Source organism: Bufo gargarizans, unplaced genomic scaffold, assembly GCF_014858855.1.
Source record: "Bufo gargarizans isolate SCDJY-AF-19 unplaced genomic scaffold, ASM1485885v1 original_scaffold_2212_pilon, whole genome shotgun sequence".
In the NCBI taxonomy this organism is placed as follows: domain Eukaryota; kingdom Metazoa; phylum Chordata; class Amphibia; order Anura; family Bufonidae; genus Bufo; species Bufo gargarizans.
Window position 1 is genome coordinate 51,902 of NW_025334692.1, and position 25,544 is coordinate 77,445.

At 47.9% G+C, this 25,544-nt stretch overlaps 1 protein-coding gene across 1 annotated transcript in view; it reads left to right on the forward strand.

Moving 5' to 3' along the window:
* LOC122924077 (1-phosphatidylinositol 4,5-bisphosphate phosphodiesterase gamma-1-like) overlaps positions 1–24,820 on the forward strand; it is a 31,424-nt gene extending 6,604 nt beyond the window's left edge. Inside the window, exons 2-4 of the mRNA XM_044274995.1 lie at positions 6,899–7,048; positions 15,072–15,165; positions 24,680–24,820. Of these exons, the coding sequence (XP_044130930.1) occupies positions 6,899–7,048; positions 15,072–15,165; positions 24,680–24,743 (308 nt within the window). The 3' untranslated portion in view covers positions 24,744–24,820. The remainder of the gene's footprint in view (positions 1–6,898; positions 7,049–15,071; positions 15,166–24,679) is intronic.
* The last annotated feature ends 724 nt before the right edge of the window (positions 24,821–25,544 follow it).

Below are 25,544 nucleotides of genomic sequence, written 5' to 3' on the forward strand. Positions count from 1 at the left end.
TGAGCTGAGATCAGTGCCCCCTCTATACTGGATTACAGTCAGACCTCTGTATCCTGAGCTGAGATCAGTGCCCCCTCTATACTGGGGTACAGTCAGACCTCTGTATCCTGAGCTGAGATCAGTGCCCCCTCTGTACTGGGGTACAGTCAGACCTCTGTATCCTGAGCTGAGATCAGTGCCCCCTCTATACTGGGGTACAGTCAGACCCCTGTATCCTGAGCTGAGATCAGTGCCCCCTCTGTACTGGGGTACAGTCAGACCCCTGTATCCTGAGCTGACATCAGTGCCCCCTCTGTACTTGGGGACAGTCAGACCCCTGTATCCTGAGCTGACATCAGTACCCCCTCTATACTGGGGTACAGTCAGACCCCTGTATCCTGAGCTGAGATCAGTGCCCCCTCTATACTGGGGTACAGTCAGATCTCTGTATACTGAGCTGAGATCAGTGCCCCCACTATACTGGGGTACGGTCAGACCCCTGTATCCTGAGCTGAGATCAGTGCCCTCTCTATACTGGGGTACAGTCAGACCTCTGTATCCTGAGCTGAGATCAGTGCCCCCTCTATACTGGGGTACAGTCAGACCTCTGTATCCCGAGCTGAGATCTGTGCCCCCTCTATAGTGGGGTACAGTCAGACCTCTGAATCCTGAGCTGAGATTAGTACCCCCTCTATACTGGGGTACAGTCAGACCCCTGTATCCTGAGCTGAGATCAGTGCCCCCTCTATACTGGGGTACAGTCAGACCTCTGTTTACTGAGCTGAGATCAGTGCCCCCTCTATACTGGGGTACAGTCAGACCTCTGTATCCTGAGCTGAGATTACTGCCCCCCTCTATACTGGGGTACAGTCAGACCTCTGTATCCTGAGCGTAGATCAGTGCCCCCTCTATACTGGGGTACAGTCAGACCTCTGTATCCTGAGCTGAGATCAGTGCCCCCTCTATACTGGGGTACAGTCAGACCCCTGTATCCTGAGCTGAGATCAGTGCCCCCTCTATACTGGGGTACAGTCAGACCTCTGTATACTGAGCTGAGATCAGTGCCCCCTCTATACTGGGGTACAGTCAGACCTCTGTATACTGAGCTGAGATCAGTGCCCCCTCTATACTGGGGTACAGTCAGATCTCTGTATACTGACCTGAGATCAGTGCCCCCTCTATACTGGGGTACAGCCAGACCTCTGTATCCTGAGCTGAGATCAGTGCCCCCTCTATACTGGGGTACAGTCAGACCTCTGAATCCTGAGCTGAGATTAGTACCCCCTCTATACTGGGGTACAGTCAGACCCCTGTATCCTGAGCTGAGATCAGTGCCCCCTCTATACTGGGGTACAGTCAGACCTCTGTATCCTGAGCTGAGATCAGTGCCCCCTCTATACTGGGGTACAGTCAGACCTCTGTATCCTGAGCTGAGATCAGTGCCCCCTATATACTGGGGTACAGTCAGACCCTTGTATCCTGAGCTGACATCAGTGCCCCCTCTGTACTGGGGTACAGTCAGACCCCTGTATCCTGAGCTGAGATCAGTGCTTCCTCTGTACTGGGGTACAGTCAGACCCCTGTATCCTGAGCTGACATCAGTGCCCCCTCTATACTGGGGTACAGTCAGACCTCTGTATCCTGAGCTGAGATCAGTGCCCCCTCTATACTGGGGTACAGTCAGACCTCTGTATCCTGAGCTGAGATCAGTGCCCCCTATATACTGGGGTACAGTCAGACCCTTGTATCCTGAGCTGACATCAGTGCCCCCTCTGTACTGGGGTACAGTCAGACCCCTGTATCCTGAGCTGAGATCAGTGCTTCCTCTGTACTGGGGTACAGTCAGACCCCTGTATCCTGAGCTGAGATCAGTGCCCCCTCTATACTGGGGTATATCTATGCTTATGCTCTATGTAACCTGATATTTGAGCTCTAACATATAAAAATGTCATTTCTAAAGGATGTCCTAACTGGTAGTCCCGAGGCCTCTGCTGTCCTGCCTAGTGGACTCTAGGCCTGTACTGTCCTGCCTGGTAGACCCTAGGCCTCTGCCATCTTTCCTGGTAGACCTCAGACTCTTCTGTCCTACCTGATAAACCCAGGCCTCTGCTGCCTTGCCTAGTAAACCCCATGCCTCTAATATCCTTAGTGGTGTACCCTGGGCCTCTGCTCTTTTGCCTGGTGGACTCCAAGCCTCTGCTCTCCTGCCTGGTAGACCCTGGGCATCTGCTGTCCTGCCTGGTGGACCCCGGACCTTTTCTCTCCTGTCTGATGGACCCTGGGCCTCTGATCTCCTGCCTGGTGGACCCTGGGCCTCTGCTCTCCTGCCTGGTGGACCCTGGGCCTCTGCTCTCCTGCCTGGTGGACCCTGGGCATCTGCTGTCCTGCCTGGTGGACCCCGGACCTTTTCTCTCCTGTCTGATGGACCCTGGGCCTCTGCTCTCCTGCCTGGTGGACCCTGGGCCTCTGCTCTCCTGCCTGGTGGACCCTGGGCCTCTGCTCTCCTGCCTGGTGGACCCTAAGCATCTGCTGTCCTGCTTGGTGGACCTCAAGCCTCTTCTCCCCTGCCTGGTGGACCCCAGGCCTCTGCACTCCTACCTGGTGGACCCCTGTTCTCTGTTCTCTTGCCTGTTGGACCCTGGGCCTCTATTCTCTTGCCTGGTGGACCCCGGGCCTCTATTCTCCTGCCTGCTTGGCCATGGGCCTCTTCTCCCCTGCCTGTTGGACCCCTGGCCTCCACTTTTACTGTCTACTTCCATCCTGTACACACAACTGGTTTTATGTCACTTAGATCTCTGTTTGTCCAAGTCTGCAGCTTCCTGATGAGCCCAGAATAGAGCATGTGGAGGGAGGAGGTGGATTATGCCTCGCTTTAACCTCTTTCCTGCTGGAACAATGCCTCAGAGTCACAGGAGCTGATCCAGGAATGACGGTCTCTGCTCTCACCATACTCTCTCCACTGTAACAATGGATTCAAAGTATTAAATATGAAGATGAACTGAGACATCACACACAGACCCCAGGCCTCACTGCAGTAAGGAAACCGCCTGGCCTGATGACATCACCACTGTATATGATGACATCACAGTATGTAGGATCTATATGCACTGTAGTGATAAAGAATATGTAATTCAGGGAGACATTGCTATCACTCTGCAATTCCCTTATAGCCCTGCTGCAGGAGAGACTGCGGGCCCCTTAGGTAAGGGGGCCACAGTGTGATAGGAAACAGTCTACAGCTTAGATCTCTGCTTGCTGTCAGTAAGTAGGAACAGTTATCCATACATCCAGAGACTGAAAAGCTGTGAGGTAAGCAGTGTGGAGTGCGGACAGCTACAAACTGCATTGATACATTGTAACAAACTATCAGAACAGGAAACAGATGTCTGATGCTGTTTAGCTCACACAGATTTGTCGGGAAGGGATACATTGTAACAAGCCATGGTCATATCTACTGACAGCAAGCAGAGATCTTAAAACATGGTGAAGAATTGAAACACAAAGGGGGTCATTTACTATCAGATATACGCCTGGCATATATCTGTAGTGAATTGCTACCCAAAGGTTATTTGCGCCGCAATCTGCGACTTTTCCCGCTCACACCAGGCCTCAAAAAAGGGAGCGGGGAAGGGGACTGAGCGGCCGTTTTTCGGGTCCGCATCCGAGCCGCAGTTTTTGCGGCTCGGTGTGCGGACCCAGTCACTTCAATGGGGCCGCAAAAGATGCGGACAGCACTCCGTGTGCTGTCCGCATCCGTTGCTCCGTTCCAAGGCCCCGCAAAAAAAACATAGCCTGTCCTATTCTTGTCCGTTTTGCAGACAAGAATAGGCATGTCTACAATGGGCCGCCCGTTCCGTTCTGCAAATTGTGGAAGGCACACGGCGGCTTCCGTTTTTTACGGATCCACGGTTTGCAGACCGCAAAAAACTGAATGGTCGTGTGCATGAGACCTTAGGCGTAGAAAATGTTCTAAATCTACGCCGGCAAGGGAGCTGGCATAGGTTTAGAGTGGCGGTAATGTAGAGGCCGGCGACTCTATATAACTTCGTCGGATCCACCGCCAGCACAGGGGTTATTAGGACCGTCGTCTAAAATACCGTTCTTAATAAATGACCCCCAAAGTCTCTAACAAAGTTGCAGAACTTTCTGTAAGGCCTCATGCACACAACCGCATGTATTTTGCGGTCTGCAAACAGCAGATCAACAAAGTATTAGATACCGGCCGTGAGCATGGCGCATTTTCCTAATAGAACTGCAAAACGGACAAGAATAGGACACATTCTATTATTATCCAAGTGCTGTCCGCAATTTTTACGCACGCATAGAAAGCCCAAAAAATGCGGACACAAACGATGGTCGTGTGCATGAGAATTGCGCAGATGGTCACGTAATGGATATTTCTGAGGCAGCAGATTGGACATTAGGGGCTCATCGCGTTTCTTGCGGTTTTATACGAGGCGGATGAGCGGTCACCTCGCTCCTGCAGCACATCCTGGATAAAGCAGAGTTAAATGCAATTTCCGGACAAACAGCCAGAGGCACGGAGTGAACTCTGCCCCGTGGACACCGCATCGGAGGCGTTCAGTTACGTGTACAGCGGCCTCCATTACAATAGCTGCGGATACTTTGTGCCGAGCGTCCATCCCTAAGTCATTGAAGGGACTTTTTCTTCACCTCTCACCCCTGTGCACGTCTGTGATTTGGGGTCCGGGTTTTACATGTACAGTCCTAGAGCTCATCACCCTGAAAAGGGCGAGGGAAGAGGTAGGCAGGTCGGCCCCAGTACCCCACAGCCGTAATCACTGACTCAAGCTTGGGGGTCATTTATTAAGAGTGTTGGATGTTTTTCCATTCTGGGGTCGCGGTTGCGGCACACGTGCGAGTCACCCTATGGCCCCATTCATCTTTATACTAGCACCGATACAGTGCGATCCTTGGGCGCGACCAAGATCGCCGTGTAGCCAAACCCTAAATCTATCCCCCTGGGTCATGCATTAAGACTCGGATTGCTAAATATATAAATATGACTCATTCATGCTCTACACTGCAGCTTTGCTTCATTAGGACACAGCTCTAATGATTGACTCCAGAATAATTGGGGGTCATTTACCAACATTCTCATGCCAGTTTTTGGCATAACAAAAAAAAAGACACAATACCCCTTTTTGCAACTTTTTAAACGCCTTTGTGACAATATTTTGTCAGACAGGCGTTTTTACGCCATCCTCGACACTTGGGAGTGGCGGTGCACGGAAAATCAGACGTAAATGTTGGAACCTCATTTATGATCAGGCATACTCCTCGTCATACATTTTGTGCATAGTCCGGCACGGCGTGGGGGGGAGGGGGGTAATCAAAGACCAGCATAAAATGCCAGCCTTTCTAAATGATGCCCATTGTCTATTGGAGTTAGTCAGAAATCCTTCACCTGCCTCACCGGAGGCTCAGGCTGCAGCTGTTTATCCCCATGCTTTATACTGCAGCTCTGCTCCATTAGGAAAGAGCCAGGATCAGGGACTGCCGTTTAAAGGGGCGCTTTCTGATTGTGGAGCTATTCCTGACCTTTGCTTGCTTCCTAATTTAAAGTGCAATGCCTCATTCACACGTCTGTGTCCGTGATGACAGTCGGCGATGCATCCGTGAAGAATCCGTGTTCGGCCCGTGTGTCCGTTTTTTGCCTTCCGTGAGTGACCCGTGTTTCACGGACACTGTACAGCTGAAAATGTATTTTCACAGCATCTCCTCCTAATGGTCAGATGGCATCCGTGTTGCGTACGTGATTATAATGGGTGCGATGAATCCGTGAACATGGACAAAATAGAGCATGCATCCGTGCTAAAACCATGGACCCACGGACCGTGCGAAAACACGGATGTGTGAAAATGATTGGGGATGCGTGCTGTCCATGGAGAACACGTACTGACGTGTGAATTTCTTGCACTGACACATTGTAACGAATACATCTGCTGTGCAAGCAGTACTGAGCTAGGTCGGGTTTTCAGCTTCTGAATGTAACTATAAATGCTTTCATTCACATACAGCAAGCAGAGATCTTGGAAATGGCGAGGAGCGAAACACAAAGTCTATGAGACAGCTGTTGAACTTCATACAGTGCAGCCATGATACTGGTTACCGGCCCTTTAATGGCGGATTTAGTAGGGTTTTGTGCACAGCGGACCCTTTATGTGCAGTGACAGCGGTGACAGTCCCGTGCCAGGGCGAGATGGCTCCAAAGTCCGCAGGTCTGGGACTAAGTTGCCATGGGAACCATCCAGACCAAAATCTTGACCCCATGGACCGCCCAGGCCGAAAATGAAAAAAAAAAGTCTGTACAAACAGCAGCGCAAGTCCAGTGGCTGCTCCGTGGGGGGATATAAGTGGGAACAGTCTGCCCCTCATCCGACCCGCGCTGCCATATTGATCCCTACAGGACTGTGACATAAGAAGTAACAGACTTCAGTAGCAACCAGAATGAAAACCGCCATTCTTTACACTGCAGGCTGTATGTCTCAGAGATGGTGCAAAATAGGAAGGAGACTTATTTTACAAATTGGATGCCCGGCTTTATTTATAAAATGGCTGCATCCAGAAGGCCGTTACGCAGCATCCATATTACAGCCACAATACCTAGTTTTCCTATTAAGTCCCAGGTAGCAAAACCTCACTTATTTCTGACACCTGTTGCTGATTTTTGTAGACTCTTCAGTAATAGTTATTAGATTCTGTCCTCCATTCACAGCTAGAGCTGCATTCACACACAATGCTGCAGCTTCCGTGGCATATCAGGATATTGTGCAGTTTTCTGCTGTAGAGAAACACGACATCTCCCAGAAAGCGGTGCTGACAGGGTGCAGGTAGCCGCCGGTGCGCAGTTGTCAGCTCTCGGGTATTAACCCTTCATCCTCTTCTTGTTTTCTAGTTGATATCAGAGAAATCAAAGAGATTCGCCCTGGGAAGAATTCACGAGATTTCGAGAGGTACCCGGAAGATGCCCGCAAGCTGGACGCCTCCCTCTGCTTCATCATCTTGTATGGGGCGGACTTCAGACTAAAGACCATCAGCGTGGCCGGTCAGTGACCAATCAGTGATGGGGGGTCTTGTCTGTACATGTGTTAGAGCGTTGTATACTTTGTGTATATGGGGGGGGGGGGGAGCAGAAGGTTATAGGTTATATTTAAGAACGGGAAATGAACAGAATGTGATGGTCAATCCCCAATCTGAAATGGCTGATAACAGGGGGCAATAGACTGTATTCTCCTGTCCTACAGTCATCCTCTCTCCTGAAATGGCTGATAACAGGGGGCAATAGATTGTATTCTCCTGTCCTACAGTCATCCTCTCCTCTGAAATGGCTGATAACAGGGAGAAATAGACTGTATTCTCCTGTCCTACAGTCATCCTCTCCTCTGAAATGGCTGATAACAGGGGGCAATAGATTGTATTCTCCTGTCCTACAGTCATCCTCTCCTCTGAAATGGCTGATAACAGGGGGCAATAGACTGTATTCTCCTGTCCTACAGTCATCCTCTCCACTGAAATGGCTGATAACAGGGGGCAATAGACTGTATTCTCCTGTCCTACAGTCATCCTGATAACAGGGGGCAATAGACTATTCTCCTGTCCTACAGTCATCCTCTCCCCTGAAATGGCTGACAACAGGAAGCAATAGACTGTATTCTCCTGTCCTACAGTCATCCTCTCCCCTGAAATGGCTGATAACAGGGGGCAATAGACTGTATTCTCCTGTCCTACAGTCATCCTCTCCCCTGAAATGGCTGATAACAGGGGGCAATAGACTGTATTCTCCTGTCCTACAGTCATCCTCTCCCCTGAAATGGCTGACAACAGGAAGCAATAGACTGTATTCTCCTGTCCTACAGTCATCCTCTCCCCTGAAATGGCTGATAACAGGGGGCAATAGACTGTATTCTCCTGTCCTACAGTCATCCTCTCCCCTGAAATGGCTGATAACAGGGAGCAATAGACTGTATTCTCCTGTCCTACAGTCATCCTCTCCCCTGAAATGGCTGATAACAGGGGGCAAGAGACTGTATTCTTCTGTCCTACAGTCATCCTCTCCCCTGAAATGGCTGATAACAGGGGCAATAGACTGTATTCTCCTGTCCTACAGTCATCCTCTCCCCTGAAATGGCTGATAACAGGGGGCAATAGACTGTATTCTCCTGTCCTACAGTCATCCTCTCCTGAAATGGCTGATAACAGGGGGCAATAGACTGTATTCTCCTGTCCTACAGTCTCTCCCTGAAATGGCTGATAACAGGGGCAATAGACTGTATTCTCCTGTCCTACAGTCATCCTCCCCTGAAATGGCTGATAACAGGGGCAATAGACTGTATTCTCCTGTCCTACAGTCATCCTCTCCCTGAAATGGCTGATAACAGGGGCAATAGACTGTATTCTCCTGTCCTACAGTCATCCTCTCCCCTGAAATGGCTGATAACAGGGGCAATAGACTGTATTCTCCTGTCCTACAGTCATCCTCCCCTGAAATGGCTGATAACAGGGGCAATAGACTGTATTCTCCTGTCCTACAGTCATCCTTCCCCTGAAATGGCTGATAACAGGGGCAATAGACTGTATTCTCCTGTCCTACAGTCATCCTCTCCCTGAAATGGCTGATAACAGGGAGCAATAGACTGTATTCTCCTGTCCTACAGTCATCCTCTCCCCCTGAAATGGCTGATAACAGGGGAGCAATAGACTGTATTCTCCTGTCCTACAGTCATCCTCTCCCCTGAAATGGCTGATAACAGGGAGCAATAGACTGTATTCTCCTGTCCTACAGTCATCCTCTCCCCCTGAAATGGCTGATAACAGGGGGCAATAGACTGTATTCTCCTGTCCTACAGTCATCCTCTCCCCCTGAAATGGCTGATAACAGGGGGCAATAGACTGTATTCTCCTGTCCTACAGTCATCCTCTCCCCTGAAATGGCTGATAACAGGGGGCAATAGACTGTATTCTCCTGTCCTACAGTCATCCTCTCCCCCTGAAATGGCTGATAACAGGGGGCAATAGACTGTATTCTCCTGTCCTACAGTCATCCTCTCCCCTGAAATGGCTGATAACAGGAGGCAATAGACTGTATTCTCCTGTCCTACAGTCATCCTCTCCCCTGAAATGGCTGAAAACAGGGAGGCATAGACTGTATTCTCCTGTCCTACAGTCATCCTCTCCCCTGAATGGCTGATAACAGGGAGCAATAGACTGTATTCTCCTGTCCTACAGTCATCCTCTCCTCCGAAATGGCTGATAACAGGGAACAATAGACTGTATTCTCGTGTCCTACAGTCGTCCTCACCCCTGAAATGGCTGATAACGGAGCAATAGATTGTATTCTCCTGTCCTACAGTCATCCTCTCCCTTGAAATGGCTGATAACAGGGGAGCAATAGACTGTATTCTCCTGTCCTACAGTCATCCTCTCCCCTGAAATGCTGATAACAGGGGCAATAGACAGTATTCTCCTGTCCTACAGTCATCCTCTCCCCTAAAATGGCTGATAACAGGGGGCAATATACAGTATTCTCCTGTCCTACAGTCATCCTCTCCCCTGAAATGGCTGATAACAGGGGAGCAATAAACTGTATTCTCCTGTCCTACAGTCATCCTCTCCTCTGAAATGGCTGATAACAGGGAGCAATAGATTGTATTCTCCTGTCCTACAGTCATCCTCTCCTCTGAAATGGCTGATAACAGGGAGCAATAGACTGTATTCTCCTGTCCTACAGTCATCCTCTCCCCTGAAATGGCTGATAACAGGGAGCAATATACTGTATTCTCCTGTCCTACAGTCATCCTCTCCTCTGAAATGGCTGATAACAGGGAGCAATAGATTGTATTCTCCTGTCCTACAGTCATCCTCCCCCCTGAAATGGCTGATAACAGGGAGCAATAGATTGTATTCTCCTGTCCTACAGTCATCCTCTCCCTCTGAAATGGCTGATAACAGGGAGCAATAGATTGTATTCTCCTGTCCTACAGTCATCCTCTCCTCTGAAATGGCTGATAACAGGGGGCAATAGACTGTATTCTCCTGTCCTACAGTCATCCTCTCCCCTGAAATGGCTGATAACAGGGGGCAATAGACTGTATTCTCCTGTCCTACAGTCATCCTCTCCCCTGAAATGGCTGATAACAGGGAGCAATAGACTGTATTCTCCTGTCCTACAGTCATCCTCTCCCCCTGAAATGGCTGATAACAGGGGCAATAGATTGTATTCTCCTGTCCTACAGTGATCCTCCCCCCCCCCTGAAATGGCTGATAACAGGGGGCAATAGATTGTATTCTCCTGTCCTACAGTCATCCTCTCCTCTGAAATGGCTGATAACAAGGGGCAATAGTCTGTATTCTCCTGTCCTACAGTCATCCTCTCCCCTGAAATGGCTGATAACAGGGGGCAATAGACTGTATTCTCCTGTCCTACAGTCATCCTCCCTCTGAAATGGCTGATAACAGGGGGCAATAGACTGTATTCTCCTGTCCTACAGTCATCCTCTCCCCTGAAATGGCAGATAACAGGGGACAATATACTGTATTCTCCTGTCCTACAGTCGTCCTCTCCCCTGAAATGGCTGATAACAGGGGGCAATAGACTGTATTCTCCTGTCCTACAGTCATCCTCTCCCCTGAAATGGCTGATAACAGGGGGCAATAGACTGTATTCTCCTGTCCTACAGTCATCCTCTCCCCTGAAATGGCTGATAACAGGGGGCAATAGACTGTATTCTCCTGTCCTACAGTCATCCTCCCCCCTGAAATGGCTGATAACAGGGGGCAATAGACTGTATTCTCCTGTCCTACAGTCATCCTCCCCCCTGAAATGGCTGATAACAGGGGGCAATAGACTGTATTCTCCCATTCTACAGTCATCCTCTCCTCTGAAATGGCTGATAACAGGGAGCAATAGACTGTATTCTCCTGTCCTACAGTCATCCTCTCCCCTGAAATGGCTGATAACAGGGGGCAATAGACTGTATTCTTCTGTCCTACAGTCATCCTCTCCCTGAAATGGCTGATAACAGGGGGCAATAGACTGTATTCTCCTGTCCTACAGTCATCCTCTCCCCTGAAATGGCAGATAACAGGGGACAATATACTGTATTCTCCTGTCCTACAGTCGTCCTCTCCCCTGAAATGGCTGATAACAGGGGGCAATAGACTGTATTCTCCTGTCCTACAGTCATCCTCTCCCCTGAAATGGCTGATAACAGGGAGCAATAGACTGTATTCTCCTGTCCTACAGTCATCCTCTCCCCTGAAATGGCTGATAACAGGGGGCAATAGACTGTATTCTCCTGTCCTACAGTCATCCTCTCCTCTGAAATGGCTGATAACAGGGGGCAATAGACTGTATTCTTCTGTCCTACAGTCATCCTCTCCCCTGAAATGGCTGATAACAGGGAGCAATAGACTGTATTCTCCTGTCCTACAGTCATCCTCTCCTCCGAAATGGCTGATAACAGGGAACAATAGACTGTATTCTCCTGTCCTACAGTCATCCTCTCTCCTGAAATGACTGATAACAGGGGGCAATATACTGTATTCTCCTGTCCTACAGTCATCCTACCCCCTGAAATGGCTGATAACAGGGAGCAATCGCTTGCAGAAGAGGACTATGGACAGGTGGTATTCTTGGCTCCAGGGTATGACACCAGGGGGGGCGCTGGTCGCTCAGTGTTTTTATATTAAGCTCCCGTGCTGCAGTAAGTGGCTCGGTAACTATGTGTTATATTTATGGAGTAAACCACAAACCTCAGTGACCTCGCTGCCCTGCGCCTCGGGCCTCACTCTGAACACACAGCAATCTGCAGTGTTTTGTTGACGTCTTCACTATTTACAGGATTTTGAAGGAAATGGGCGTTGTGGGGGGCTGGTCACATTCCCCACACCTTAAAGTGCCCCGGACATCTGTAAAAGTGAAAATGTTACATAAAGAAAACAATGTATCACTGCTGACAATGTCCAGAAGCCAATGGGAAACCCCTCTGTGTGAATTATATACACTGACGAGAAAAAGGGTAACAATATTTAGAACTTTTGACTTCCAGGCTCCATATCTCACCATCCACTACAGCTCGGAACGTGAGACTCCCATCATCCTGTAGACAACCATCTTGGTTATCTCACACATACATTGGACTTGCAGCTGTTTAGCATATTATTAGGTTCTTCTCATGTAACTGCATTGTTACTGCTTTCATTTATATTATTTTGTTAGTATTTTGTAAATCCACCTTTGGCTTTCAGCACGGCCCGAGTCCTTCTGGGCATTGTGTCTCCATCAGGGTCAAGCCACCGAAATCTGTTCCCAGGTCTCTTCTGCACGTTCCCAATGTTGGTCCTTACTGGTCGCCTCACTTGGCTTTTTCTTCGCCTCTACCCACAAGTGTTGGATTGGGTTGAGGTCTGGGGACCCTAGGGGCGATCCAGCTCGAACCATTTCTTCACCAATCTCCATGTCTGCTTCGGGTCGTTGTCCTGCTGGAACACTATGTCGTCCTTTTCATACCCATAGTACTCGAGTGTAGGAAGTAACTCGTCTTGTAGGATACTCACATGTAGTTCAGCACTGAGACCACTATCGATCCTGGTCAAGTGTCCAACGCCTTTGGCTGTGAAACCAAACCCCATATCATCAGGCGTCCTCCAACGAACTTGACACTTCCTTCGCTTTCTCGATCCGTTAGCCCCTTTTCCCTTGTTTCTTCCAGACCCATTTGCACCCTCAGAGCCCAGTCTATTGCCTTTCGTCTCATCGCTACAAATCACCCATTTCCAGTCTTATACTGTTTATACTTTTTTGTAAACTCGATATTGAAGTCGAGGCTTTTTCACCATTTTTCGGGCCACCATTCCAGACTTGTGTAATGCTCGTCGCAGCCCCTCCACCGCCGTGTTTGTCGCTCCAAAACTGATAGACCTTGTGACTCCCATATCTTGCCTGGACGTCCACCTCTTGGCTTTGGAATGGATGGACGGGCTTCATTTCGTATTCTTTCAGCTGTCACGGCGCTCACATGATGCAGTTTGGCCAAGATACCGCTATCGATGACCTGGGTGATGCTTGATGCATGAAATCTTCTTCATGGCGGCTCCTGGATTCAGACCAGTGACGTTTCACTTGGGCATTGACCTGGGTCCATTCACACGTCCGTAATGTATTACGGATCCGCAATACACCCGGCCGCCACCCCTATAGAAATGTCTATTCTTGTCCGCTAATGCGGACCAGAATAGGGCGTATTCAATTTTTTTGGGGAGCCGCGGACCGGAAGTACGGAGCCGCGGACCAGAAATGCGGATGCAGACAGCACACAGTGTGCTGTCCGCATCCTTTCCGTCCCCATTAAGAATGAATGGGTCCGCACCTGTTCCGTAGAATTGCGGAACGGGTGCGAACCCATTCTATGGACCTGCGAATGGACCCTTATAACACACTGAGCAATTAGGGTACGTGAGAACAGGCTGTGATTTGTATTATACAAGAAGAAAAGGATTGTTCCACCAGCAGGAGCAGAACTAATCCAATGTATGTGTGAGACAGCCGACGGTCTATAGGATGATGGGAGTCTCACATTCCAAGCTGCAGTGGACGCTGAGATATGGAGCCTGAAAGTCAAAAGCTCCAAACATTGTTACCCTTTTTCTCGTCAGTGTATGTACTAGTTACACTATGGGGGAGGGGCTTGATGTGTTAGGGGTCACTTTGGGGAGGAGCTTGAGACTGGGACAGCCCCCCTGAGCTCAGATTTGGTTTGGGGACTTTGAGCTGCATATCATACACTGTATAGCTCAATGAAGCATCCCCTGTCCTGCAGAGCATTCTCCATCCTGCAGTGTCTCCCATCCTACAGGCATCCAACATCCTGCAGAGCATCCCCTGTTCTGCAGAGCATCTCCTGTCCTGCAGAGCATTCTCCATCCTGCAGTGTCTCCCATCCTACAGGCATCCAACATCCTGCAGAGCATCCCCTGTTCTGCAGAGCATCTCCTGTCCTGCAGAGCATTCTCCATCCTGCAGTGTCTCCCATCCTACAGGCATCCAACATCCTGCAGAGCATCCCCTGTCCTGCAGAGCATCTCCTGTCCTGCAGAGCATTCTCCATCCTGCAGTGTCTCCCATCCTACAGGCATCCAACATCCTGCAGAGCATCCCCTGTCCTGCAGAGCATCCCCTGTCCTGCAGAGCATTCTCCATCCTGCAGTGTCTCCCATCCTACAGGCATCCAACATCCTGCAGAGCATCCCCTGTCCTGCAGAGCATCTCCTGTCCTGCAGAGCATTCTCCATCCTGCAGTGTCTCCCATCCTACAGGCATCCAACATCCTGCAGAGCATCCCCTGTCCTGCAGAGCATCTCCTGTCCTGCAGAGCATTCTCCATCCTGCAGTGTCTCCCATCCTACAGGCATCCAACATCCTGCAGAGCATCCCCTGTCCTGCAGAGCATCTCCTGTCCTGCAGAGCATTCTCCATCCTGCAGTGTCTCCCATCCTACAGGCATCCAACATCCTGCAGAGCATCCCCTGTCCTGCAGAGCATCTCCTGTCCTGCAGAGCATTCTCCATCCTGGAGTGTCTCCCATCCTACAGGCATCCAACATCCTGCAGAGCATTCCCTGTCCTGCAGAGCATCTCCTGTCCTGCAGAGCATTCTCCATCCTGCAGTGTCTCCCATCCTACAGGCATCCAACATCCTGCAGAGCATTCCCTGTCCTGCAGAGCATCTCCTGTCCTGCAGAGCATTCTCCATCCTGCAGTGTCTACCATCCTCCAGAGCATCCTCTGTCATGTAGAGCATCCCCTGTCCTGCAGAGCATCTCCTGTCCTGCAGAGCATTCTCCATCCTGCAGTGTCTACCATCCTCCAGAGCATCCTCTGTCATGTAGAGCATTCTCCACCCTGCAGAGTTTCTCCCATCCTACAGAGCATCCGCTGTCCTGCAGAACATCCCCATCCTGCAGAGCATCTCCCGTCCTGAAGAGCATCTCCCCTTCCTGCAGAGTATCCACCCTCCTGCCCCCATAAATCCAAATGTAAGTTTATATACAAGGACATTTCTGTCTCTGCAGCGTTCAGTGAAGAGGAGGTGACCCTGTGGATCAGCGGCCTGACCTGGGCACTGACTGACACCCTGAGCTCACCCAGCCCTCTACAGGCGGAGCGGTAAGTACTGTCCTGTATCCGGAGCACTTACCTCCTGCAGTACTATATCACAGGGATGATCCTCTGACACTGGCTCAGCAGACAGTATCACACAGGACAGGATTAGATACACAGCTCAGCAGACAGTATCACACAGGTTAGGATTAGATACACAGCTCAGCAGACAGTATCACACAGGATAGGATTAGATACACAGCTCAGCAGACAGTATCACACAGGATAGGATTAGATACATAGCTCAGCAGACAGTATCACACAGGATAGGATTCGATACACAGCTCAGCAGGCAGTATCACACAGGATAGGATTAGATACACAGCTCAGCAGACAGTATCACACAGGATAGGATTAGATACACAGCTCAGCAGACAGTATCACACAGGATAGGATTAGATACACAGCTCAGCAGACAGTATCACACAGGATAGGATTAGATACACAGCTCAGCAGACAGTATCACACAGGATAGGATTAGATACACAGCTCAGCAGTCAGTATCACACAGGATAGGATTAGATACACAGCTCAGCAGACAGTATCACACAGGATAGGATTAGATACACGGCTCAGCAGACAGTATCACACAGCATAGGATTAGATACACAGCTCAGCAGACAGTATCACACATGATGGGATTAGATACACGGCTCCACAGACAGTATCACACAGGATAAGATTATATACACAGCTCAAGCAGACAGTATCACACAGGAGAGGAATTAGGATACACAGCCTCAGGCAGGACTGTATAGGCACAGGATAGGATTAGATACACAGCTCAGCAGACAGTATCACACAGGATAGGATTAGATAACACAGCTCAGCAGACAGTATCACACAGGATAGGATTAGAAGGTCCACAGCTCCACAGGCATATCACACAGGATAGGATTAGATACCACAGCTCCGGCAGACAAGTATCACACAGGGATAGGATTAGATACACAGCCCAGCAGACAGTAGCACACAGGATAGGGATTAGATACACAGCTTCAAGCAGACAGTATCACACAGATAGGATTAGATACACAGCTCAGGAGACAGTATCACACAGGATAGGATTAGATACCCAGCTCAGCAGACAGTATCACACAGATAGGATTAGATACACAGCTCAGCAGACAGTATCAACAGGATAGGATTAGATACACAGCCTCAGCAGACAGTATCACACAGGGATAGGATTAGATACACAGCTCAGCAGACAGTATCACACAGGATAGGATTAGATACACAGCTCAGCAGACAGTATCACACAGGAATGGATTAGATACACGGCTCAGCAGACAGTATCACACAGATAAGGATTAGATACACAGCTCAGCAGACAGTATCACACAGGATAGGATTAGATACACAGCTCCAGCAGACAGTATCACACAGGATAGGATTAGATACACAGCTCAGCAGACAGTATCACACAGATAGGATTAGATACCAAGCTCAGCAGACAGTATCACACAGGATAGGATTAGATACACAGCTCAGCCGACAGTATCACACAGGATAGGATTAGATACACAGCTCAAGCAGACAGTATCACACAGGATAGGATTAGATACACGCTCCAGCAGACAGTATCACCACATGATAGGATTAGATACACAGCTCAGCAGACAGTATCACACAGGATAGGCTTAGATACACAGCTCAGCCGAGACAGTATCACACAGGATAGGATTAGATACACCGCTCAGCAGGACAGTATCACACATGATAGGATTAGATACACAGCTCAGCAGACAGTATCACACAGGATAGGATTAGATACACAGCTCAGCAGACAGTATCACACAGGATAGGATTAGATACACAGCTCAGCAGGCAGTATCACACAGGATAGGATTAGATACACAGCTCAGCAGACAGTATCACACAGGATAGGATTAGATACACAGCTCCACAGGCAGTATCACACAGGATAGGATTAGATACACAGCTCAGCAGACAGTATCACACAGGATAGGATTAGATACACAGCTCAGCAGACAGTATCACACAGGATAGGATTAGATACACAGCTCAGCAGACAGTATCACACAGGATAGGATTAGATACACAGCTCAGCAGACAGTATCACACAGGATAGGATTAGATACACAGCTCAGCAGACAGTATCACACAGGATAGGATTAGATACACAGCTCAGCAGACAGTATCACACAGGATAGGATTAGATACACAGCTCAGCAGACAGTATCACACAGGATAGGATTAGATACACAGCTCATCAGACAGTATCACACAGGATAGGATTAGATACACAGCTCATCAGACAGTATCACACAGGATAGGATTAGATACACAGCTCAGCAGGCAGTATCACACAGGATAGGATTAGATACACAGCTCAGCAGACAGTATCACACAGGATAGGATTAGATACCACAGCTCAGCAGACAGTATCACACAGGATAGGATTAGATACACAGCTCCAGCAGACAGTATCACACATGATGGATTAGATACACAGCTCAGCAGACAGTATCACACAGGATAGGATTAGATACACAGCTCAGCAGACAGTATCACACAGGATAGGATTAGATACACAGCTCAGCAGACAGTATCACACAGGATAGGATTAGATACACAGCTCAGCAGACAGTATCACACAGGATAGGATAGATACACAGCTCAGCAGACAGTATCACACATGATAGGATTAGATACACAGCTCAGCAGACAGTATTCACACAGGATAGGATTAGATACACAGCTCAGGCAGACAGTATCACCCAGGATAGGATAGATACACAGCTCAGCAGACAGTATCACACAGGATAGGATTAGATACACAGCTCAGCAGGACAGTATCACACATGATGGATTAGATACACAGCTCAGCAGACAGTATCACACAGGATAGGATAGATACACACGCTCAGCAGATCACACAGGATAGGATAACACAGCTCAGCAGCAGTATCACACAGGAAGGTTAGATACACAGCCTCAGCAGACAGTATCACACAGGATAGGATTAGATACACAGCTCAGCAGACAGTATCACACAGGGATAGGATTAGATACACAGCTCAGCAGACAGTATCACACAGGATAGGATTAGATACACAGCTCAGCAGACAGTATCACACAGGATAGGATTAGATACACAGCTCAGCAGACAGTATCACACAGGATAGGATTAGATACACAGCTCAGCAGGCAGTATCACACAGGATAGGATTAGATACACAGCTCAGCAGACAGTATCACACAGGATAGGATTAGATACACAGCTCCAGCAGACAGTATCACACAGGATAGGATTAGATACACAGCTCAGCAGACAGTATCACACAGGATAGGATTAGATACACAGCTCAGCAGACAGTATCACACAGGATAGGATTAGATACACAGCTCAGCAGACAGTATCACACAGGATAGGATTAGATACACAGCTCAGCAGACAGTATCACACAGGATAGGATTAGATACACAGCTCAGCAGACAGTATCACACAGGATAGGATTAGATACACAGCTCAGCAGACAGTATCACACAGGATAGGATTAGATACACAGCTCAGCAGACAGTATCACACAGGATAGGATTAGATACACAGCTCAGCAGACAGTATCACACAGGATAGGATTAGATACACAGCTCAGCAGACAGTATCACACAGGATAGGATTAGATACACAGCTCAGCAGACAGTATCACACAGGATAGGATTAGATACACAGCTCAGCAGACAGTATCACACAGGATAGGATTAGATACACAGCTCAGCAGACAGTATCACACAGGATAGGATTAGATACACAGCTCAGCAGACAGTATCACACAGGATAGGATTAGATACACAGCTCAGCAGACAGTATCACACAGGATAGGATTAGATACACAGCTCAGCAGCCAGTATCACACAGGATAGGATTAGATACACAGCTCAGCAGACAGTATCACACAGGATAGGATTAGATACACAGCTCAGCAGACAGTATCACACAGGATAGGATTAGATACACAGCTCAGCAGACAGTATCACACAGGATAGGATTAGATACACAGCTCAGCAGACAGTATCACACAGGATAGGATTAGATACACAGCTCAGCAGACAGTATCACACAGGATAGGATTAGATACACAGCTCAGCAGACAGTATCACACAGGATAGGATTAGATACACAGCTCAGCAGACAGTATCACACAGGATAGGATTAGATACACAGCTCAGCAGACAGTATCCACACAGGATAGGATTAGATACACAGCTCAGCAGACAGTATCACACAGGATAGGATTAGATACACAGCTCAGCAGACAGTATCACACAGGATAGGATTAGATACACAGCTCAGCAGACAGTATCACACAGGATAGGATTAGATACACAGCTCAGCAGACAGTATCACACAGGATAGGATTAGATACACAGCTCAGCAGACAGTATCACACAGGATAGGATTAGATACACAGCTCAGCAGACAGTATCACACAGGATAGGATTAGATACACAGCTCAGCAGACAGTATCACACAGGATAGGATTAGATACACAGCTCCAGCAGACAGTATCACACAGGATAGGATTAGATACACAGCTCAGCAGACAGTATCACACATGATAGGATTAGATACACAGCTCAGCAGGACAGTATCACACAGGATAGGATTAGATACACAGCTCAGCAGACAGTATCACACAGGATAGGATTAGATACACAGCTCAGCAGACAGTATCACACAGGATAGGATTAGATACACAGCTCAGCAGACAGTATCACACAGGATAGGATTAGATACACAGCTCAGCAGACAGTATCACACAGGATAGGATTAGATACACAGCTCAGCAGACAGTATCACACAGGATAGGATTAGATACACAGCTCAGCAGACAGTATCACACAGGATAGGATTAGATACACAGCTCAGCAGACAGTATCACACAGGATAGGATTAGATACACAGCTCAGCAGACAGTATCACACAGGATAGGATTAGATACACAGCTCAGCAGACAGTATCACACATGATAGGATTAGATACACAGCTCAGCAGACAGTATCACACAGGATAGGATTAGATACACAGCTCAGCAGACAGTATCACACAGGATAGGATTAGATACACAGCTCCAGCAGACAGTATCACACAGGATAGGATTAGATACACAGCTCAGCAGACAGTATCACACAGGATAGGATTAGATACACAGCTCAGCAGACAGTATCACACAGGATAGGATTAGATACACAGCTCAGCAGACAGTATCACACAGGATAGGATTAGATACACAGCTCAGCAGACAGTATCACACAGGATAGGATTAGATACACAGCTCAGCAGACAGTATCACACAGGATAGGATTAGATACACAGCTCAGCAGACAGTATCACACATGATAGGATTAGATAAACAGCTAGCAGACAGTATCACACAGGATGAGGATTAGATACACAGCTCAGCAGGACAGTATCACACATGATAGGATTAGATCACAGCTCAGCAGACAGTATCACACAGGATAGGATTAGATACACAGCTCAGCAGACAGTATCACACAGGATAGGATTAGATACACAGCTCAGCAGTCAGTATCACACAGGATAGGATTAGATACACAGCTCAGCAGACAGTATCACACAGGATAGGATTAGATACACAGCTCAGCAGACAGTATCACACAGGATAGGATTAGATACACAGCTCAGCAGACAGTATCACACAGGATAGGATTAGATACACAGCTCAGCAGACAGTATCACACAGGATAGGATTAGATACACAGCTCAGCAGACAGTATCACACAGGATAGGATTAGATACACAGCTCAGCAGAGCAGTATCACACAGGATAGGATTAGATACACAGCTCAGCAGACAGTATCACACAGGATAGGATTAGATACACAGCTCAGCAGACAGTATCACACAGGATAGGATTAGATACACAGCTCACAGCAGTATCCACACAGGATAGGATTAGATACACAGCTCAGCAGACAGTATCACACAGGATAGGATTAGATACACAGCTCAGCAGACAGTATCACACAGGATAGGATTAGATACACAGCTCAGCAGACCAGTATCACACCAGGATAGGATTAGATACACAGCTCAGCAGACAGTATCACACAGGATAGGATCAGATACACAGCTCAGCAGACAGTATCACACAGGATAGGATTAGATACACAGCTCAGCAGACAGTATCACACTGATAGGATTAGATACACAGCTCAGCAGACAGTATCACACAGGATAGGATTAGATACACAGCTCAGCAGACAGTATCACACAGGACAGGATTAGATACACAGCTCAGCAGGACAGTATCACACAGGATGGATTAGATACACAGCTCAGCAGACAGTATCACAACAGGATAGGATTAGATACACAGCTCAGCAGACAGTATCACACAGGATAGGATTAGATACACAGCTCAGCAGACAGTATCACACAGGATAGGATTAGATACACAGCTCAGACAGTATCACCACAGGATATGGATTATACACAGCTCCAGACAGTATCACACATGATAGGATTAGATACACAGCTCAGCAGACAGTATCACACAGGATAGGATTAGATACACGCTCGCAGACAGTATCACACAGGATAGGATTAGATACACAGCTCAGCAGCAGTATCACACATGAGAGGATAGATACACAGCTCAGCAGACAGTATCACACAGGATAGGATTAGATACACAGCTCAGCAGCCAGTATCACACAGGAATAGGATTAGATACACAGCTCAGCAGACAGTATCACACAGGATAGGATTAGATACACAGCTCAGCAGACAGTATCACACAGGATAGGATTAGATACACAGCTCAGCAGACAGTATCACACAGGTAGGATTAGATACACAGCTCCAGCAGCAGTATCACACAGGATAGGATTAGATACACAGCTCAGCAGACAGTATCACACAGGATAGGATTAGATACACAGCTCAGCAGACAGTATCACACAGGATAGGATTAGATACACAGCTCCAGCAGCAGTATCACACAGGATAGGATTAGATACACAGCTCAGCAGACAGTATCACACAGGATAGGATTAGATACACAGCTCAGCAGACAGTATCACACAGGATAGGATTAGATACACAGCTCAGCAGACAGTATCACACAGGAGGATTAGATACACAGCTCAGCAGACAGTATCACACAGGATAGGATTAGATACACAGCTCAGCAGACAGTATCACACAGGATAGGATTAGATACACAGCTCAGCAGACAGTATCACACAGGATAGGATTAGATACACAGCTCAGCAGACAGTATCACACAGGAGAGGATTAGATACACAGCTCAGCAGACAGTATCACACAGGAGGATAGATACACAGCTCAGAGACAGTATCAACAGGAAGGATTAGATACACAGCTCAGCAGACAGTATCACACAGGATAGGGAATTAGATACACAGCTCAGCAGACAGTATCACACAGGATAGGATTAGATACACAGCTCAGCAGACAGTATCACACAGGATAGGATTAGATTACCACAGCTCAGCAGACAGTATCACACAGGATAGGATTAGATACACAGCTCAGCAGCAGTATCACACAGGATAGGATTAGATACACAGCTCAGCAGACAGTATCACACAGGATAGGATTAGATACACAGCTCAGCAGACAGTATCACACAGGATAGGATTAGATACACAGCTCAGCAGACAGTATCACACAGGATAGGATTAGATACACAGCTCAGCAGACAGTATCACACAGGATAGGATTAGATACACAGCTCAGCAGACAGTATCACACAGGATAGGATTAGATACACAGCTCAGCAGACAGTATCACACAGGATAGGATTAGATACACAGCTCAGCAGACAGTATCACACAGGATAGGATTAGATACACAGCTCAGCAGACAGTATCACACAGGATAGGATTAGATACACAGCTCAGCAGACAGTATCACACAGGATAGGATTAGATACACAGCTCAGCAGACAGTATCACACAGGATAGGATTAGATACACAGCTCAGCAGACAGTATCACACAGGATAGGATTAGATACACAGCTCAGCAGACAGTATCACACAGGATAGGATTAGATACACAGCTCAGCAGACAGTATCACACAGGATAGGATTAGATACACAGCTCAGCAGACAGTATCACACAGGATATTAGATACACAGCTCAGCAGACAGTATCACACAGGATAGGATTAGATACACAGCTCAGCAGACAGTATCACACAGGATAGGATTAGATACACAGCTCAGCAGCAGTATCACACAGGATAGGATTAGATACACAGCTCAGCAGACAGTATCACACAGGATAGGATTAGATACACAGCTCAGCAGACAGTATCACACAGGATAGGATTAGATACACAGCTCTAGCAGACAGTATCACACAGGATAGGATTAGATACACCGCTCGCAGACAGTATCACACAGGATAGGATTGGATACACAGCTCAGCAGACAGTATCACACGGATAGGATTAGATCACAGCTCAGCAGACAGTATCACACAGGATAGGATTAGATACACAGCTCAGCAGACGGTATCACACAGGATAGGATTAGATACACAGCTCAGCAGACCAGTATCACACAGGATAGGATTAGATACACAGCTCAGCAGACAGTATCACACATTATAGGATTAGATACCAGCTCAGCAGACAGTATCACACATGATAGGATTAGATACCACAGCTCAGCAGACAGTATCACACATGATAGGATTAGATACACAGCTCAGCAGACAGTATCACACAGGATAGTATTAGATACACAGCTCAGCAGACGGTATCACACAGGATAGGATTAGATACACAATCAGTAATTTATTGGGGGTTGTTGTCCCTGCTTATTAACTCCGAGACCCTTGGCGCTCCAGGTTCTCTCCGCCTCTCATGTCAGATAAATATTTGCTCTCGGACGCTCTTTGACTGTCAGCTCTGCAGCAGCCACTGGAGATGACAGATGAATAGACTGTCACATAATGGGGGGGGGGCTGGAGCTTCTGTCAACATCGCCGCTCCTCTCTGATAATATCCATGGCATTGATCCCTGCAGGGGCCCCTGAGCAGCAGCAGTCTGTGGGCCCCTTAGATACTGCGAGCTTATTGTAGATCACCTGTCTCATTGTCTGCTTCTGAACCATCACCAATATCTGTGCTGGATTCATCAGTACACTCCCCTTTAAGGTGGCATTGGGTCCTTGTTTCTTTAGGGCCCCTATACACCTGCCCAGCTAGAAGGCATGAGATCAGTACTTTATTTGGTTATTCATAATCCCAACTGTTGAGGAATAGGTGCTTTTCTGGCACATCCTAAGCCCGCCCCTGAATTTTGTGGTCACGCCCCCAAACCACCCCTGCATTTTGTGGTCACGCCCCTGCTCAACACCACTTCAGAACAGTTTTGCACAGCGTCATGGGAGTTGTAGTGTCCAACACCAAGTTCTGCCTGTGATCTCTTAGGAATCCTTAATATTTTACTGAATTTAAGGGGACCCGTTTTCATCCGGTTTCTTGCATGCAGGTGGCTGAGGATGCAGTTCGAAGCAATGGATCGGGCCAAGGACGGCAGGTACGATTGTATCTAATTTTTGGGGAAAATATTACATTCATGTCTCTGGACTTTATCATTGAGTAAAGGTTTCCTTGTCCCCTGCTGATCTACAGTTACGTCCTGTCTTAAACTCCAATCACATCCAGAGCTGCATCCAGAATGTTACTGCTTTCCTATCATGCTGCAGAACCTCACATCTCATTGCCTCCTGCATTCTTTCTTTTTTGCATTGAGGGAAGTGTAGCGTTTTCAGAAGTCTCTCTATGATCTGATATGTAGGAAACTCCTGAGCGTGGCGTGAAATGGACAAGAGGGGTGACGGAGAGCTCGCTGCGATATCTGACGCCAAAGCCCCGAGGCTTTCCATTAAGAAACTCCTGTTTATCTTCACTGCTATATGTAGTGGGAGCAATTAAATTATGGCGTCCGATGACGTCTGGGCCCCTCAAATGGCTCAGGATACGAGAGACTCGGCACGTCCAGCGATCATTACCATCCAGTGACAGCGCAGCTGACAACACGACTGATCATATCCAGAGCAGACCCCCTATAGAGGTGTCACACAGGAGAGGTGGTACTGTGCGGTGTCTGTATATACAGAGTAAGAGCAGATACTGAGGATTACACCCAGTATACAGGAGAAGTGGTACTGTGCGCTGTCTGTATATACAGAGTAAGAGCAGATACTGAGGATTACACCCAGTATACAGGACAGGAGAAGTGGTACTGTGCGGTGTCTGTATATACAGAGTAAGAGCAGATACTGAGGAACTCTTTTTAATTTTATACAAAAATACAAAAAATTTGCCATAAAATTTCCAAACAATATATAAAC